This window comes from Rhinoraja longicauda, chromosome 2 (genome assembly GCF_053455715.1).
Source record: "Rhinoraja longicauda isolate Sanriku21f chromosome 2, sRhiLon1.1, whole genome shotgun sequence".
NCBI lineage: Eukaryota > Metazoa > Chordata > Chondrichthyes > Rajiformes > Arhynchobatidae > Rhinoraja > Rhinoraja longicauda.
Window position 1 is genome coordinate 106,129,189 of NC_135954.1, and position 19,868 is coordinate 106,149,056.

The 19,868-nt window shown below is 45.0% G+C and overlaps 1 protein-coding gene across 7 annotated transcripts in view; it reads left to right on the plus strand.

The window, feature by feature from the left end:
- Positions 1 to 19,868, plus strand: part of pard3aa (par-3 family cell polarity regulator alpha, a) — a 946,605-nt gene that overhangs the window by 620,596 nt on the left and 306,141 nt on the right. For all 7 annotated transcript variants that reach the window (XM_078425377.1, XM_078425422.1, XM_078425385.1 and 4 more), the window contains one exon: positions 13,369 to 13,552. In XM_078425377.1, coding sequence (XP_078281503.1) covers positions 13,369 to 13,552 — 184 coding nt within the window. The remainder of the gene's footprint in view (positions 1 to 13,368; positions 13,553 to 19,868) is intronic.

Consider the following 19,868-nt stretch of genomic DNA (forward strand, 5'->3'; position numbering starts at 1 on the left):
CCTTGATTGGTACGGGTGTCATGGGTTGTGGGGAGAAGGAGGAGAATGGTGTTAGAAGGGAGAGATAGATCAGCCATGATTGAATAACAGAGTAGACGTGATGGGCCGAATGGCCTCATTCTGCTCCTATCACTTATGACCTTGAAGTTGGGCTAGCAGATTTTCAGGACTATTGGATGTGGCTTCTCATAATATTCAGTCGCATTCCTCTTTTTTTCGTAATTTGCACACAGTATAATAATTTTTCTAGCAAACGCAATGTGTTTCGTGGTGGTGAGAAAGGTACAGCACACCAGATCTTGGCTGCAGCCACAAACCTGCCCATTTCCAGATCCTGTGTCCCAGATGGCTGCAATCTGGCCTACAGCTTGCACTCTGGACACCAGCTCTCATTCTGACCTGAAGAATGCACCAGATGCTGAACCTGATCGTTTTTTCCATACAGTCGGATGGCAGATTTGGAGAGCTTGAAATTAAGGGTCAAGATTGGGAGAAGAGCCTTGGTCAAGCACACATCAAGAATATAAAGCATTTGAAAAAAATTAAACATCAACCCACTTGTTTGCATTTGTGTAAATCCCAAGTCTTTTTTTGACAGCCCTCACAGTGAGTTGTTTACAACTAATTTATTCCATATTCCTTGACAATTTTGACAGTCATATTGGCCCATCAATTTTAAGACATCTCAAAGAATTATCCCATTCCACACTAATTTTCCATTTGAATTTTTCTCTCTCCCACATTCCTATCATGGTTAATTCTGCCACCCACCCAGGCTCAGTGGTTGAGATGCTGCCTTACAGCGTTTGCAGCACCAGAGACCCGGGTTCGATCCCGACTAAGGGTGCTATCTGTACGGAGTTTGTACGTTCTCCCCGTGACCTGCGTGGGTTTTCTCTGAGATCTTCGGTTTCCTCCCACACTCCAAAGTCGTACAGGGTTGTAGGTTAATTGGCTTGGGATAAGTCCCCAGTGTGTAGGATAGCCTTATTGTGCGGGGATCACAGATCACAGTGGGCGGAAGGGCCTGTTTCTACACTGTATGAACTAAACTAAACAAAGTCATTTTTTTACAGCTCTCTATTGTTTACAACCAATTTATTCCATATTCCTTTACAATTTTGACGGCCATATTGGCCCATCGATTCTTCGTCATTGTTCTATCTGGGACATATGACACTCTTGATTCTTGACTCTTGACAATGATCTCATTCCACACCAATTTTCCATGTAACTTATTCTCCCACATTCCCATCCAATCATGCTAAATTCTGCCATCCACCTGCACTGTTGGGGCAGTTTACCAATTAACCTACCTACCCAAGGTAGACACAAAATGCTGGAGTAACGCAGCGGGACAGGCAGCATCTCTGGAGAGAAGAAACGGGTGACGTTTCGGGTCGAGACCCTTCTTTGGACTGATGTCAGGGGAGTGGGCGGGCCAAAGATAGAATGTAGTCGGGGACATAGAAACATAGAAATTAGGTGCAGGAGGAGGCCATTAGGCCCCTCGAGCTAGCACCACCATTCATTATGATCATGGCTGATCATCCACAATCAGTAACCCATGACTGCCTTCTCCCCCATATCCCTTGATTCCACTAGCCCCTCGAGCTCTATCTTTTTAATTCATCCAGTGAATTGGCCTCCACTGCCTTCTGTGGCAGAGAATTCCACAAATTCACAACTCTCTAGGTGAAAAAGTTTTTCTAACCTCAGTTTTCAATGGCCTCCCCTTTATTCTTAGACTGTGGACAGTAAGACTGGTGGGGGAACTGGGAGGTGGGAGGGGATGGAGAGAGAGGGGACAGCAAGGGCTATTTGAAGTTAGAGAAGTCAATGTTCATGCTGCTGGGTTGTAAGCTACCCAAGCGAAATATGAGGTGCTGTTCCTCCAATTTGCGCTGGGCCTCACTCTGACAACGGAGGAGGCCCAGGACAGAAAGGTCAGTGTGGGAATGGGAGGGAGAGTTGAAAGACTGTTTGGGTCCTTGGATGGATTTTCCAGGTGAGGCAGAGGTTCACTTGCACCACCTCCAACCTCATCTACTGTATCCTCTGTTCCAGGTGTCAACCTCTTTACATCGGGGAGACCAAGCGCAGGCTCGGCGATCGTTTCGCTGAACACCTCCGCTCAGTCCCTCTTAACCTACCTGATCTCCCGGTTGCTCAGCACTTCAACTCCCCCTCCCCCTCCCATTCCCAATCTGACCTCTCTGTCCTGGATAGATTCTTGCATAGTACGGGTGTCAGGGGTTATGGGGAGAAGGCAGGAGAATGGGCTTAGGGAGGGAGAGATAGATCAGCCATGATGGAATGGCAGTGGACTTGATGGGCTGAATGGCCTCATTCTACTCCTATCACTTATGACCTAATGACCTTATTACTGGTTCCGTATGTAGCAGTGTGAAAGGGTGCAGTTGTTTTGTAATAGAACATTTATATCGCTTCAGGTACGGAGGTCATGAGCATGATTTGTTGATGGATTTCAGAGATGTTTGCATAATGTAATATTGGAAAGATGTACTGTCCCCTTCAAAACTACTTGATTATAAAGCTGATTTTTTTAAGTACACTTGACTTAATATTCTCTAACTATTAGGGAGAAAAACATGACTCGGATCTCAAGTATTTAAAGAAAAGGTAATTTATCCTATTAGGCCTCCCACACTACCTCACCTACCCCTGTCTGTTCTACCCACTGAACTTGCTTACTCTGATATCCAAAGAACGGTCTGAAGAAGGGTCCCGAACCAAAACATCACCTATCCATGTCCTCCAGCGATGCCGCCAGACCACTGAGTTACTCCAGCACTTTGTAACTTAAAAAAAAAACCTCTAACGTCCACATTCGTTTCAACCTTCTCATCTGTTAAGACTAGTCCTTCGAGTCCCACCACCACTCAGCCAGATGTGTTCTAACCATCTGAGTGGCTCCTCTGCTCAGATGCAAACTGTTCCTCTTGTGCTTGAACTTGTACACCTAAAGTGGTTGATCGCAAGATTCACCTTACAGACATTCAGGCAACTCTGCATGAGCTTCCAAGTAGTCACCTTGCACAGGATCAGAATCTCATTAACACACTAGCGGAACACGCACATTTTCCAACCATCACCTGAGAGGGTGCTGGTTGGAATGCAAATTTGGCAGTTCCACGTTATTCCTTCTATGCACTAATAAGCATAAAAGATCTTCAGTTTATTTATTGATTGCTCTCCGTGTACTTGTATTTGTACACTGCAACATGTACACAGTGTAAATCGAGAATCTGAAGCAGAAGATTCTTTTTTTTTAGTTTTGTTTAGAGACACAGCTCTGAAACAGGCCCTTTCGGCCCACCGGGTCCATGCCGACCAGCGATCCCCGCACATTAACACTATCCCATACCCACTAGGGACAATTTTTACATTTACCAAGCCAATTTGCCTACAAACCTGTACGTCTTTGGAGTGTGGGAGGAAACCGAAGATCTCGGAGAAAACCAACCCAGGTCACGGGGAGAACGTACAAACTCCGTACAGACAAGCACCCGTAGTCGGGATCGAACCCGTGTCTCCGGCGTTGCATTCGCTGTAAGGCAGCAAATCTACCGCTGTGCCTCCGTGTCGCCCTCCATGAAGGTAACCAACAAACTACTGGATGGTTGTCAACACCGTGGCGGCACGGTGGCGCAGCGGTAGAGTTGCTGCATTACAGCGAATGCAGCGCCGGAGACTCAGGTTCGATCCTGACTACGGGCGCCGTCTGTACGGAGTTTGTACGTTCTCCCCGTGACCTATGTGGGTTTTCTCCGAGATCTTCGGTTTCCTCCCACACTCCAAAGACGTACAGGTATGTAGGTTAATTGACTGGGTAAATGTAAAAATTGTCCCTAGTGGGTGTAGGATAGTGTTAATGTGCGGGGATCGCTGGGCGGCGCGGACTCGGTGGGCCGAAGGGCCTGTTTCCGCGCTGTATCTCTAAATCTAAAATCTAAACTCCCCCATTTCGTGCACTCATGTCCTTCAGAGGATGAGGTGGTGTTGCCCTTTGCTGCACTGGCCAGTAAGTGACTGCAGATTCACTGATGTGGTTAATTCTTCTCCGTCTCCTCAGTTCAGGGAATGTGAGGAAAGAATGATAAATGCCACCAAAGCCGGTGACATTCACATCCTGTGAACAGGTTTTAAAAAATGAATCCTTCATCAGGCAGCAGTGCCCAAGAGGAGACCTGCATCTTAAATCCTTGTCACTGCAAGATTTAGTAAGTGAGCAGTTTCTGCAGTGGAACTGCTGGGAAATGTTTTAAAATTCCATGGTACTTTATTAATATGGATTCACTTCCTCTATCTGCCCAATTAATTTTCTTCACCTCCCCTCTTGGAATGCATTTATTTTTAAAAAAAGGTGAAGTCTCTGATTTATTTAGTGATTTTTCTTCCTGCAGTAACTCGGTAGCTAATTAAGAGAAATTACCATTTTCAGATGATCCAATTACACCATTAGGTGTCTATTCACAAAATGCTGGAGTAACTCAGCGGGTCAGGCAGCATCTCAGGAGAGAAGGAATGGGTGACGTTTCGGGTCAAGACCCTTCTTCAGACTGATGTCAGGGGGGCGGGACAAAGGAAGGATATAGGTGGAGACAGGAAAATGGAGGGAGGACTGGGAAAGGGGAGGGGAAGAGAGGGACAGAGGAACTATTTAAAGTTGGAGAAGTCGATGTTCATACCGCTGGGCTGCAATCTGCCCAAGCGAAATATGAGGTTCTGTTCCTCCAATTTCCGGTGGGCCTCACTATGGCACTGGAGGAGGCCCATGACAGAAAGGTCAGACTGGGAGTGGGAGGGGGAATTGAAAAACCATGGTATGGAGTATACCTAAGGTGTACTCCATGTCACCTCCATACAGGTTAAATGGAGTATATTTTGAACAGTGTCTTGAAGGAATGCAGTGTGGTTGAATGAGGAAACCTCTGAGCTTGCCAGCGTCATGGTTTACCTTGAGCAAAGGAAATTGGGGATGTGCATAAGGCCAGAATTGGGCAATTTCTTCCCAGCTGTTATCAGGCAACTGAATCATCCTACCACAACCAGAGAGCAGTGCTGAACTACTATCTACCTCAATGGAGACCCATGGACTATCCTTGATCGGACTTTGCCGGCTTTACCTTGCACTAAACGTTATTCCCTTATCATGTATCTATACACTGTAAGTGGCTCGACTGGATAGCACGCGACAAAAAGCTTTTCACTGTACCTCGGTACACGTGACAATAAACCTAACTAAACTGTAATTGGAGGCACAATTTCTGTGCGTGCCGGAGGTTACAAAAGTGTTGAAGCGGGGGTGCGTTGATAATTTTTCAACTTGGCTGAGAGTGGAAATTAATTTTCCATTTAATGGTGTTATAATCAGTAACATGTTTTATTCTGTCATACATTATCTCACTGTTTTTTGGAGTGCATTCAATAAATAAACTGAAGATCTTTATGCTTATTAGTGCATATAAGGAATAACGTGGAACTGCCAAATTTGCGTTCCAACCAGCACTCTCTCAGGCGATAGTTGGAAAATGTGCGTGTTCTGCTAAAGTGTTAATGAGATTGATTTAGATTTAGAGATACAGCGCAAAAACAGGCCCTTCGGCCCACCGAGTCCGCGCCGCCCAGCGATTCCCGCACATTAACACTATCCTACACACACTAGGGACAATTCTTTACATTTTACCCATTCAATTAACCTACAACCCTGTACTTCTTTGGAGTGTGGGAGGAAAACGAAGATTTCGGAGAAAACCCACGGAGAGAACGTACAAACTCCGTACAGACAGCACCCGTAGTCGGGATCAAACCTGAGTCTCCGGCGCTGCATTTGCTGTAAGGCAGCAACTCTACCATGCTGCCCACACATTGTGATCTGTGCATGGTGTCTACTTGGAAAATTCTGCAATGAGTTGCCTTAAAATCTATAAGGTGAACCATGTGATAACCTACGTTAGATGCACAGATACAAGTAAAAGAGGAACAGTTTGCATCTGAGCAGAGGAGCCACTCTGATGGTTAAAACACATCTGGCTGAGTGGTGGTGGGACTCAAAGGACTAGTCTAACAGATGAGATGGGTCAACTGAGCTTGTATTCACTGGAATCTAGAAGGATGAGAGGGGATCCTATAGAAACATATAACATTCTTAAGGGATTGGACAGGCTAGATGCCGGAAAAATGTTCCCGTTGTTAGGGGAGTCCAGAACCAGGGGTCACAGTTTAAGAATAAGGGGTAGGCCATTTAGGACTGAGATGAGGAAAAACTTTTTCACCCAGAGAGTTGTGAATCTGTGGAATTCTCTGCCACAGAAGGCAGTGGAGGCCAATTCTCTGAATGTTTCCAAGAGAGAGTTAGATTTAGCTCTTAGGGCTGAGGGAATCAAGGGATATTGGGAAAATAGCAGGAACGGGGTACTGATTTTAGATGATCAGCCGTGATCATATTGAATGGCGGTGCAGGCTCGAAGTGCCGAATGGCCTACTCCTGCACCTATTTTCTATATTTCTATGGTTGAAGCGAATGTGGACATTAGAGTAAAAAATAAGACACAATATGCGGGAGTAACTCAGTGGTCAGGCAGCCTCCCTAGAGGACATGGATAAGTGATGTCTTGGTTGGGACCCTTCTTCAGACGGTCCTTTAGATATCAGAGTAAGCAGTTGGTAGGACAGACAGGGGTAGGTGAGGAAGGTCTGATAGAATAAATTACATTTTCTTTAATGCATGAAGCCTCACAGGTGAGACAGATCTACCCAGAACATGGGTTAATGTCTGGGATTGTGGTTTTATAGCTGTAATAAAACGATGGAAGATAGATGGGGCAGGACAATTTTCCAAGCCATCGATGCCATTGGCGTGACAAAGGTGGGGATAAAAGGGAAGGAAGAATTGCTAAGTGGTTTAATGAAAATATCTTTAGTCAGAGGGTGGTGAATCTCTGGGACTCTTTGCCCCAGAAGGCTGCAGAGGCACGTCAGTGGATATATTTAAGGCAGAGATAGATAGATTCTTGATTAGTGCGGGTATCAGAGGTTAGGGGGAGAAGGCAGGAGAATGGGGGCAGGAGGGAGAGATAGATCAGCCATGATTCAATGACGGAGTAGACTTGATGGGCCGAATGGCCTAATTCCACTCCTATCACTTATGATTTTATGATCATCATATCATATCATATCATATATATACAGCCGGAAACAGGCCTTTTCGGCCCTCCAAGTCCGTGCCGCCCAGTGATCCCTGTACATTAACACTATCCTACACCCACTAGGGACAATTTTTACATTTTACCCAGCCAATTAACCTACATACCTGTACGTCTTTGGAATATGGGAGGAAACCGAAGATCTCGGAGTAAACCCACGCAGGTCACGGGGAGAACGTACAAACTCCTTACAGTGCAGCACCCGTAGTCAGGATCGAACCTGAGTCTCCGGCGCTGCATTCGCTGTAAAGCAGCAACTCTACCGCTGCGCTACCGTGCCGCCGCAGGCAGGACATCACAAAGAGAACATCTAGCGAGGCCATTTGGGTAGATCCTAGATATACAAAAGGGGTAATCACTATGATAGGAGTTAGAACAAAGTCCATAAAACCCAGGAGGATTGAGTACAAGACTCAGGATGTCATGTTGCAACTTTATAGGACTCTGGTTAGGCTGCATTAGGAGTACTGTGTACATTTTTGGTTGCTCCAATGCAGGAAAGATGTGGATCCTTGAAGAAGGTGCAGAAGAAGTTTACCAGAATGTTGTTTGGAATAGATGGAATTAGTTTTAGTTTGGTTTAGTTCAGAGATTTCGCGCGGAAACATTGGTTTCTAGACCACCGAGCCTGCACCGACCAGTGATCCCCGCGCATTAACACCATCCTACACACACGGGGGACAATTTACATTTATACCAATCCAATTAACCTACAAACCCACGTCTTTGGAGAGTAGGAGGAAACTGAAGATCTTGGGGAAAACGCCACGTGATCCCGGGGAGAACGTACAAACTCCGTACAGACAGCGCCCGTAGTCAGGATCGAATCCGGGTTTCCGGCCCTGTTAGCGCTGTAAGGCAGTAACTCTACCGCTGTGCCACCGTGCCGCGTGTATTAGTCATAAGGAGAGGTTGCATAAACTTCAATTGGTTTCTCTGGAGCATGAGAAACGGATGGAAGATTTGATAGAAGCGCAGATAGGCTAAGCAGTCAGAATCCTTTTCGTAAAGTTGAAGTGTCAAAGACTAGAGGGCGTATGTTTAGGGTGAGAGAAGCACTGTTTAAAAATGAGTAGGTCAATTTTATTGACACAGAAAGCAGTTGGTGCCTGGAATGTATTGCCAGGGGGAGTGGTGGAGGCAGATACAATGGCATCATTTTAGTCTTCAGATAGGCACACGGATATGCGGGGAATGGAGGAATATGGATTAGGTCCAGGCAAAGAAGATTGATGTAACTTGGTGTCATGTTCTGCATGGGTATTGTGGGCCAAAAATCCTGTTTCTGTGCTGAACTCTTATATCACTATGACACTAAAACACATGTATCATCACTTTTAAATGACACCAGAGAAGCAAAGCCAATAACAAAATTATTTTTGGAAGGAGTTAAAATAACGATTTGCATTTGGGAAAATCAAAGACAAGTATTTGGCTTTGTGTTGCATTGGAAATTGAAAGTGGCCTGCTTCAGGACATTTTAAATTTGAGCGTCCAGATCTTTGTTGCTTTTATAGATTCCAAGCAATGTTCTTGGCATAGAAAAGCTCAGAGTAAGATGTTCCCATCCTGTTCTCTGTGGAAATGAAAGGAGCAACTTTTGGGGAATTGTTCACCTAAGTTTGTTTTATCAGATTGGCAGTACTTTGTGTCAAATCTGTCTCCTTCTGGTGCTTTCACTACGCGGCTCATGCTTTTACTTTTGTTAATGCACCAGAAGTGATGAGAAGGGCTGTTTGAAAATTGTTCACTTGTTTTGACGTAATGGAATTTCCGTGCAGTGAAAAGAACACCTAGTCATGTTTGTATTATGCTTATGTCATCATGTACAGTCACCCAAGGTGGCTTCTTGCACAAGTATTCTTGCCTTTTTTAATGGCCGGCCTACTTTGAATGGCTTTGTCCACTGGCATTTCGTTTAGTTTAGTTTAGAGATACAGCACGGAAACAGGTTCTTCGGCCCACCGAGTCCGAGTCGACCAGCCATCCCCGCACACTAACACTAACCTACAGCCACTAGGGACAAGTTACACTTACACCAAGCCAATTAACCTGCAAACCTGTACATCTTTGGAGTGTGGGAGGAAACCGAAGATCTGGGAGAAAACCCATGCAGGTCACGGGGAAAACGTACAAACTCCGTACAGACAGCACCCATAGTCAAGATCGAACCCAGGTCTCTGGCGCTGTATATACCCGCTGCACCACTGTGCCGTCCTCTGTTACCTGAGATGTACCAGATGGTTTTTCTCTGATCATTACAGATCTCCGTTAAGAAAATAACTGCAGATGCTGGTACAAATCGAAGGTATTTATTCACAAAATGCTGGAGTAACTCAGCAGGTCAGGCAGCATCTCAGGAGAGAAGGAATGGGTGACGTTTCGGGTCGAGACCCTTCCTCAGACTGATGTCAGGGGGAGCGGGACAAAGGAAGGTTATAGGTGGAGACAGGAAGACAGTGGGAGATCTGGGAAGGGGGAGGGGAAGAGAGGGACAGAGGAACTATCTAAAGTTGGAGAAGTCAATGTTCATACCGCTGGGCTGCAAGCTGCCCAGGCGAAATATGAGGTGCTGTTCCTCCAATTTCCGGTGGGCCTCACTATGGCAATGAAGGAGGCCCTTGACAGAAAGGTCAGACTGGGAGTGGGAGGGGGAGTTGAAGTGCTCAGCCGCCGGGAGATCAGGTTGGTTAAGGCGGACTGAGCGAAAGCGTTGAGCGAAACGATCGCCGAGCCTGCGTTTGGTTTCGCCAATGTAAAGAACTGCGGATGCAATAGATGAGGTTGGAGGAGGTGATCTCCTTTAACTCGGTTCTGGACCATTTAATTTGGAATGTGTATAACAAATGCTGCCGAGTTATTCCAGTTCTGACTTTCCCCTCAGTCACCTCCCATATACTCTGAAAGTTGCTTCAGAAAACAGTCGCAATAAAAAAATATTTTTTAAAGTTACGAGCTGATTAGAACTGAGCCGTTTACAAATGGAACGTCAATGAATAAATTGAGTTTTCAGAAACATGGATCGACTCCAACCTTTTTATTTTGATGTAATATGCATTATGCAGGTACATTGGAGTTTTATTCAGAACAGCACCTGCTTATTGCAGGCAATCAATCTTAACATGGTTGGAGAGAACAGGGATATGAAGTCATCACTGGAGTACATTCTCTATGCTGTGATCCGTTTTTGCTGAAACCGTAGCACTTTTGCACGATAGTTTGGTTTAGTTTCGTTTAGAGTCACAGCACGGAAACAGGCCCTTCGGCCCTCCGAGTCCACGCCGACCAGCGATCCCCGCACATCAACGCTATCCTACACACACTAGGGACAATTTGCACTTATACCAAGCCAATTAACTGCCAAACCTGTATGTCTTTGGAGCGTGGGAGGAAACCGAAGATCTCGGAGAAAACCTATGTGGTTACGGGGAGAGCGTGCAAACTCCGTGCAGACAGCACCCGTAGTCGGATCGAACCCTGGTCTCCGGCGCAGCAAGTGATGTAAGGCAGCAATTTCCTGGCTAATGTGGATTCCCTTCAGTTCCTCCCTCCCACTGGATCCTCGGTCCCCTGGTATTTCTGGGAGATTGCTTGTGTCTTCCTCAGTGAAGACAGAACCAAAGTACTCATTTAACTGTTCTGCCCTTTCCTTGTTTCGTTAACTGTTCTGCCATTTCCTCTGCTGAGACACATGGTTAGCAATTGTTTTGTTCACCATCTTTCGCCATTTCGTGTTGCCTGACTCAATTTCTTTGGAGATACATGATTAGCAGGAATCATGTTCACATAAAATTTGCCCTGTTCACATAAAATTGTCATCACTGACATTTTGTGAAATGAAGAACCATTTTTTATTGTCGACATCAAATGCTGGAGTAACTCAGTGGGTCAGGCAGCATCTCTGGAGAAAAAGGATAGGTGACTTTTTGGGTCGGGACCCTTCTTCAGACTGAAAGTAGGGGGTGGTGGAAGGTGAAGAGCTAGAGGCGAGAAAAGACCAGGACCAATCAAGGTTGGGCCACAAATCACCTCAGTCAGGGGACACAAATGTGCTTGAGTAACTCAGTGGGTCAGGCAGCATCTCTGGAGAAAAGGGGTCAGCAGGACTGCCTTACAGTGCTTGCAGCGCTGGAGACCCGGGTTCGATCCTGATTAAGGGTGCTGCCTGTACGGAGTTTGTACGTTCTCCCCGTGACCGACGTGGGTTTCCTCCGAGATCTTCGGTTTCCTCCCACATTCCAAAGACTTACGGATTTGTAGGTTAATTGGCTTGGTATAAATGCAAAAATTGTCCCCAGTGTGTGTGTGTGTGTAGGACAGTGTTAATATGCGGGGATCGTTGGTCGGCGCGGACCCGGTGGGCCAGAGGGTCTGTTTCATTGCAGTACCTCGAAAACAAAAACTAAAACTTAAGTCAAGTTGAGTTTGTTGTCATGTGCACAGGTGGGCTATAAGCACAATGAAAAGCTTTCTTGCACCCACATCACAGGCACACAGACTCAGGCAATGCACAAAATATAGATTGTACACAAACGACGCAAATTCTACGGCCTGTTGCTGTTCCACAGCTCTACAGTAGCAGAGACAATAGACGATAGACAATAGACAATAGGTGCTGTAGTAGGCCATTCGGCCCTTTGAGCTAGCACCGCCATTCAATGTGATCATGGCTGATCATTCACAATCAGTACCCCGTTCCTGCCCTCTCCCCATACCCCCTGACTCCGCTATCATTAAGAGCTCTATCTAGCTCTCACTTGAAAGCATTCAGAGAATTGGCCTCCACTGCCTTCTGAGGCAGAGAATTCCACAGATTTACAACTCTCTGAGAGGAAAAAGTGTTCTAAATGGCCTACCCCTTATTCTTAAACTGTGGCCCCTGGTTCTGGACTCCCCCAACATTGGGAACATGTTTCCTGCCTCTAACATGTCCAATCTCTTAATAATCTTATATGTTTCAATAAGATCCCCTCTCATCCTTCTAAATTCCAGCGTATACAAGCCTAGTCGCTCCAGTCTTTCAACATACGACAGTCCCGCCATTCCGGGAATTAATCTAGTAAACCTACGCTGCATGCCCTCAATAGCAAGAATGTCTCCTCAAATTTGGAGACCAAAACTGCACACAGTACTCCAGGTGCGGTCTCACTAGGGCCCTGTACAACTGCAGAAGGACCTCTTTGCTCCTATACTCAACTCCTCTTGTCATAAAGGCCAACATGCCATTAGCTTTCTTCACTGCCTGCTGTACCTGCATGCTTCCTTTCACTGACTGGCTTACTTACTGACAAGATAAAAGGACTGGGTGCAAAATATATGCAGCTTTGCATTAACTGATACTGTAGTTGTCTGAGCTATAGGGAGAGGTTGAGTAGGCTGGGGAACTTATAGAGGTGTACAAAATCATGAGAGGAACCGATCGGGTAGATGCACAGTCTCTTGCCCAGAGTAGGGGAATCGTGAGGACCAGAGGACACAGGTTTATGGTGAAGGGGAAATGATTTAATGGGAATCTGAGGAGTGACTTTTTCACACAAAGGTGGTGGGTGTATGGAACGAGCTGCCAGAGGAGGTGGTTGAGGCTGGGACTATCCCAACGTTTAAGAAACATTTGGACAGGTACATGGATAGGACAGGTTTGGAGGGATATGGGCCAAATTTTTAAGAAACATTTGGACAGGTACATGGATAGGACAGGTTTGGAGGGATTTGGGCCAAATGCGGGCAAATTGAAGGAAAATTTATATTGAAACACAGAAAAACAAATGAGATTCACTTCCAAAAAAATAATGTACTATTTTATCCTTTACGTGGTGGGAACTGGGATTTATCATGCAAAAAAATATTGACAAGAATGAAGAGTAGATGAAAAAATAAATATCAGTGCATTTTAGAAGTACTTTAAAATATCATTCTAGTGTATTAATCATTATATAACATGACATGAGTGCAATATGTATGTAGGTATGTAGGTTAATTTGACTGGGTAAATGTAAAAATTGTCCCTAGTGTGTGTAGGATAGTGTTAATGTGCGGGGATCGCTGGGCAGTGTGGACTTGGTGGGCCGAAAAGGCCTGTTTCCGCGCTGTATCTGAAATATGAAAATATGAAAAATAAACTTTTATTTTCTCCAAACAGGCAACTACCAAATGTCCCCAACAGTGAACATGACCCAAGATGATATTGTTATAATTGAGGATGACAGACCACCTGGCAATCATCCTCGACTGTCTAATCCGTCATCTCCGGTTTACCATCAAGAAATGAATTCTGTGACTTCAGGTCTTTGGGTGAAAGACCTTGACAAAGATAAAACAGATGGGTAAGCGAATTGTTACTTTCTTGCAAACTATTTCACTGATGTTTGGATTGTGATGTGGAAAAGAATGCAAGATCTGTAAAAGTTGTCCATTTGTGTCTGAACTGTGATCCTGAATCACACCATAAACTCCTAATGCATTTAGTTTTGTTTCTTCCAAATATCTAAGTTCATCCGAACTTGCTATGATTACCAGTGCACTGTGCAGGCTGCAGGAGCCACTTAATAGAGATCAGAAAGACATTGCTAGCTAATTAAAATTATTTGTTTGATTTAGTTTAGTTTAGAGATACAGCGCGGAAACAGGCCCTTCAGCCCACCGAGTCCGCACCAACCAGCCATCCCCACACATTAACACTATCCTATACCCACTGGGGACAATTTACACTTACACCCAGCCAATTAACCTGCAAACCTGTACGTCTTTGGAGTGTGGGAGGAAAGCGAAGATTTCGGAGGAAACCCATGTAGGTCACGGGGAGAACGTACAATCTCTGTACACACTACGCCTGTAATTGGGATGAAAACCTGGTCTCTGGCGCTGGTAGAGCTGTAAGGCAACTTTGCCCCATTTGTCATTCCAGTTGTCCTCCGCTCAGTCCGACTCAACCAATCTGATCTCCCGGTGGCTCAGCACTTCAACTCCCCCTCCCACTCCCAGTCTGATCTTTCTGTCAGGGGCCTCCTCCATTGTCATAGTGAGGCCCAGCGCAAATTGGAGGAACAGCATCTCATATTTCGCTTGGGCAGTTTACACCCCAGCGGTATGAACATTGACTTCTCTAACTTCAGATCGTTCCTCTGTCCCTCTCTTTCCCCTCCCCCTTCCCAGTTCTCCCACCAGTCTTCCTGTCTCCTACTACATCCAATCTTTGTCCCCCCCCCCCCCCCCCTCCCCTGACATCGGTCTGAAGAAGGGTCTCGACCCGAAACGTCACCCTTTCCTTCTCTCCTGAGATGCTGCCTGACCCGCTGAGTTACTCCAGCAGTTTGTGTCCACCTCCGATTTGAACCAGCATCTGCTGTTATTTGCCTACACATAGAAGTCAGGATGTTATGTTGCCGTTGTACAAGACGTTGGTACGGCCGCACTTGGAGTATTGCGTTATTGCGTTCAGTTTCGTTCACCCTGCTGTAGGAAAATTTGTCGATGTTTCGTAACGTCAGACACAATTATTCCCACTTGACTAACTAAATCGGCTGAACCTGCATCGACTACGAATTGGTCACATGCCTTCTGGACAACGGGGACTTCGGCAGCACTTGCCAGCTTTTCCACAACAGTTTCATTAAAATTTGATTTTGGAGTCGTGGTGAGAGACTTTAAGCTACATGTTTTTCTTTGCAAGTTCTTAATTATCATTTTTATTGCACCATAACTGTGTGGAATTCTATGTATATTGCAAATCAGCTCACTGTGTCACTTTTGACATTTGTAGACCCTTCAACCAGCAATATGAGGTGAATCTCACATCAATTGTAATGCGAGCACGTCTGTTAAATTTCCTGTGCAATTATATAGGAAGTTGTTACATATCATGACTGCCTCGAACAGAGATAGTTAATTTCCCTTTGGACTTCACCTGCTAATTTGGGTCCGTGATTCCATAAGCAATATCGCACTTTAAAAAAATGTTTTTAATATCTCCAAAGCACCTAATAAAGGCCGATTAGGTTGTGCCAGCACAGCAAACTGATGTGTAAGAAGGAACTGCAGATGCTGGTTTAAACCGAAGATAAACACAAAATGCTGGAGTAACTCAGTGGGTCAGGCAGCATCTCTGGAGAGAAGGAATGGGTGACGTTTCGGGTCGAGACCCTTCTTCAGACTGGTTAGGGATAAGGGAAACGAGAGAAATAGACGATGATGTAGAGAGATAAAGAACAATGAATGAAAGAAATGCAAAAAAGTAACGATGATAGAGGAAACAGGCCATTGTTAGCTGTTTGCAGGGTGAAAATGAGAAGCTGGTGCGACTTGGGTGGGGGAGGGATAGAGAGAGAGGGAATGCTGGGGCTACCTGAAGTGAGAGAAATCAAAAGTCATGCCACTGGGCTGTAAGCTGCCCAAGCGAAATATGAGATGCTGTCCCTCCAATTTGCATTTAACCTCACTCTGACAATGGAGGAGACCGAGGACAGAAAGGTCTGAGGAGGAATGGGAAGGAGAATTAAAGTGTCCAGCAACCGGAGATCGTGTCGGTTCACGCGGACTGAGCGAAGGTGTTCCACGAAACGATCGCCCAGTCTGTGTTTGGTCTCGTCGATGTATAAGAGTCCACATCTTATACATCGGCGAGACCAAACACAGACTGGGAGATCGTTTCGCGGAACACCTTCGCTCAGCCCGCGTGAACTAACCAACTCTACCGCTGCGCCACCGTGCCGCCCTATAGAGCTGGCACATAATGTTTTCAGCTCTGGAATTCAGGTTTAAAAGTACCCTTCAGCCAATAGCCACGTAACCTTCTGCAATGAAGCAGGCAAGGCAATGCATTATATGCTGGGTGAACAAGAGTGCCCAAGATGATTGCTTTTATCTCAAGAACATAACTCTTGACCTTGTTAATTTTGATTCTGCCACAATAATTTTAGACTGCGTGTAAAAGAAATTCACTTCTCATCAAGCCTTTGGCGACAAAGAAATAATTCAGAGCTCTGGAATTCCGATGGAGTTTCAGTGGTCAATAATTTAATAAGGAAAAGATGCCTTTATTTTTTTAAGGCCATAACCAGTTCTGCTGGAATTCTAACAACATTCTACGATGGCTAAATTACATGAAAATCTCCATTTATGGAGGGATTTAAAGTGTGCAACTAAGGTGGAAACTGGCTGAAGTAGGCAAAATGTTGTGTAAAGAATGCACAGCCTTGACTTTTCAGCAAATCGGAGCTGTAAGACGAAGATTTGAAGGAAGCAGGCAAGCTTGGACATGACATGAACAAGCAGAAACAATGGGTCTGCCAGGGAAGTTCTCTTTGTGGATTTTGAGGAGAAGATAAAAATCGCGGCTGTGCGGGGCTGGGGAAAGATAAGGTTGGAGGCTTTGGAGGGCAGACTGCCAGAAGTGATGAGATCTGAAATGGAGTGTGAGATTATGGCCCGATGCTCGTCTGTGGGCTCATGGTCCAAGGACAAGTAGGAGGAGGTGTCTGAGAGTTGTCCGCTGAGTTACTCCAGCATTTTGTGGTCTATCTTAGATGATAGTTTGAACATATTTGCACTTCTCGAGAACCTTCCATGAAAAAAGTTGAATCTTCGGCTGAAGAGCGTCGAATCTGACAGGTCTCATTGAAGCCCCAGCGTTTCCAATGACTTGGGGATGAATTTTGAAGCACATTCACAGAGACGTGTTGAGTCTTGTATACACTGGAATTTAGAAGGATGAGAGGAGATCTTATCGAAACGTATAAGTTTATTAAGGGGTTGGACACGTTAGAGGCAGGAAACATGTTCCCAATGTTGGGGGAGTCCAGAACAAGGGGCCACAATTTAAGAATAAGAGGTAGGCCATTTAGAACTGAGATGAGGAAAAACTTTTTTAGTCAGAGAGTTGTGAATCTGTGGAATTCTCTGCCTCAGAAGGCAGTGGAGGCCAATTCTCTGAATGCATTCAAGAGAGAGCTAGATAGAGCTCTTAAGGATAGCGGAGTCAGGGGGTATGGCGAGAAGGCAGGAACGGGGTACTGGCTCGAAGGGCCGAATGGCCTCCTCCCGCACCTATTGTCTATTGTCTATTGAGTCAGTAAAGAATAAATACTGTAAGCTTCCCTTCCCACACCTTGCTTAACCTTAAACTGTGATATGAAGGAGACTTGAATTCCTGTAAATCCTGGTGTGAAGCAAGCATTAGTGATTCTGTGCAAGCTTGCTTGTGGAATTCCAATATTGTAATCAGTGCAAAAAAGTGAGAGCAGGCATATCTGTACGATTTGTTGCATCCTGAAACACGCCATGAATTCCCAATGCATTTAGTTCTGTTTAGAAACATTGAAAATAGGTGCAGTAGTAGGCCATTCGGCTCTTCGAGCCACCATTTAATATGGCCATGGCTGATCAACCAAAATCAGGACCTATTGTGTATTCAAGATATTGATTATTTGGGGTGTCCTTTTCTTCTCCAACCCACTTCTCTCACAGCGAATGGCTTGATTGTAATCTCGATTGTCTGAAGAAGGGTCTCGTCCCGAAACGTCACCCGTTCTTTCTCTCCAGAGATGCTGCCTGTCCCCCGCTGAGTTACTCCAGCTTTTTGTGTCTATCTTCAATTGTAATCACGTGTTGTCTTTCCCCTGGCTGCTCGGCATGCAGCAAAATCTTTGCACTGCACCTCGGTACACGTGACAATAAATAAATGAACGAAACTAAACTAAACTTGAATAGGCTGCCACCTTTAAGCATCTTCTGATACTTCACATGATCATTTTCTTAACGATATGAACCTGGACAATGAGTCTTTGGCAGATATTTCATCTTAAAAGCCATCGTAGGTGATATAAATGCAATTGACAAACAGATTTTACAATGCACATATCTGAATGATGGGAGATTCTTGCATCCTTTGTGCATCGGCAAGCTTAGAACATTGACTTGACTGAGATAAACTACCTTAATACAGATTGAGCATTGAACAAGGAAACGTGTCTTTGATAAGTATTACTCTAATCCTCAATAGAGCGGGACTTGAAAATTTATAGCTCTTTAAAATAAACGTTTATCAGAGAGTTCACAGCCCAAGACATTCTAAGGGTTGCTAAGAAATTAATAGGAAAACTACTGTTGCTTTTTAATTTCCTGCTATTAACGGAGGACATGAAGAAATGAAGGTTACTGATGGGATTTGCCACCAAGTATCGGGATAATCACGTGAATTTGGGAAAAGGGGTAAGATAAACAAATGTGACATCTGTTCTAAATTTCAACAGGAGATTGAGCCTTCAGAGATTAATGGCAGTTCTTTGAAGGCAATTATCTTGTAATTAAAGAGTAAGGCTGAGGATTAATTAAATAGAATAAGTCAAAAAGAAGAAAGTGATTGTAATCTGGCTTCATTTTCCTAAAACAATATTGATCCTTTCCATTATGTGCTTGCCCACTCTTAATATTGCAAGCTTATTTTCCAAAGATCTCTGTACATAAGAAGAAGTCAACCTATTCACCGTTCAACTTTGCTGACCTATATTTACATTTTTATTTTCCCTGCAAGTTGTTATTAATCAACTGCAGATGTGTTTGCTCAGCATCACTTGCATTTGTGAATGGCAAAGAGGGGAAGGGAAACGATGGAGAAAGGCTTGTGGAACTCAGTGGTTCGGGCAGCATCTGTGGAGGGACATGGGCAGTCTAGTGCTTCGTGTCATCTGGATGCTGCCTGACCCACTGAGTTCCAGCATAGAAACATAGAAACATAGAAAATAGGTGCAGGAGTAGGCCATTCGGCCCTTCGAGCCTGCACCGCCATTCAATATGATCATGGCTGATCATCCAACTCAGTATCCCATACCTGCCTTCTCTCCATACCCCCTGATCCCTTTAGCCACAAGGGCCACATCTAACTCCCTCTTAAATATAGCCAATGAACTGGCCTCAACTGCCTTCTGTGGCAGAGAATTCCACAGATTCACCACTCTGTGTGAAAAAAAACTTTCTCATCTCGGTCTTAAAATACTTCCCCCTTATCCTTAAACTGTGACCCCTGGTTCTGGACTTCCCCAACATCGGGAACAATCTTCCTGCATCTAGCCTGTCCAACCCCTTAAGAATTTTGTAAGTTTCTATAAGATCCCCCCTCAATCTTCTAAATTCCAGCGAGTACAAGCCGAGTCTATCCAGTCTTTCTTCATATGAAAGTCCTGCCATCCCAGGAATCAATCTGGTGAACCTTCTCTGTACTCCCTCTATGGCAAGAATGTCTTTCCTCAGATTAGGAGACCAAAACTGTACGCAATACTCCAGGTGTGGTCTCACCAATGCCTTGTACAACTGCAGCAGAACCTCCCTGCTCCTATACTCAAATCCCCTCGCTATGAATGCCAACATACCATTCGCTTTCTTCACTGCCTGCTGCACCTGCATGCCTACTTTCAATGACTAGTGTACCACGACACCCAGGTCTCGTTGCATCTCCCCTTCTCCTAATCGGCCACCATTCAGATAATAGTCTGCTTTCCTGTTCTTGCCACCAAAGTGGATAACCTTACATTTATCCACATTATACTGCATCCACCATGCATTTGCCCACTCACCTAACCTATCCAAGTCACGTTGCAGCCTCCTAGCATCCTTCTCACAGCTAACACTGCCCCCCAGCAGCTACTC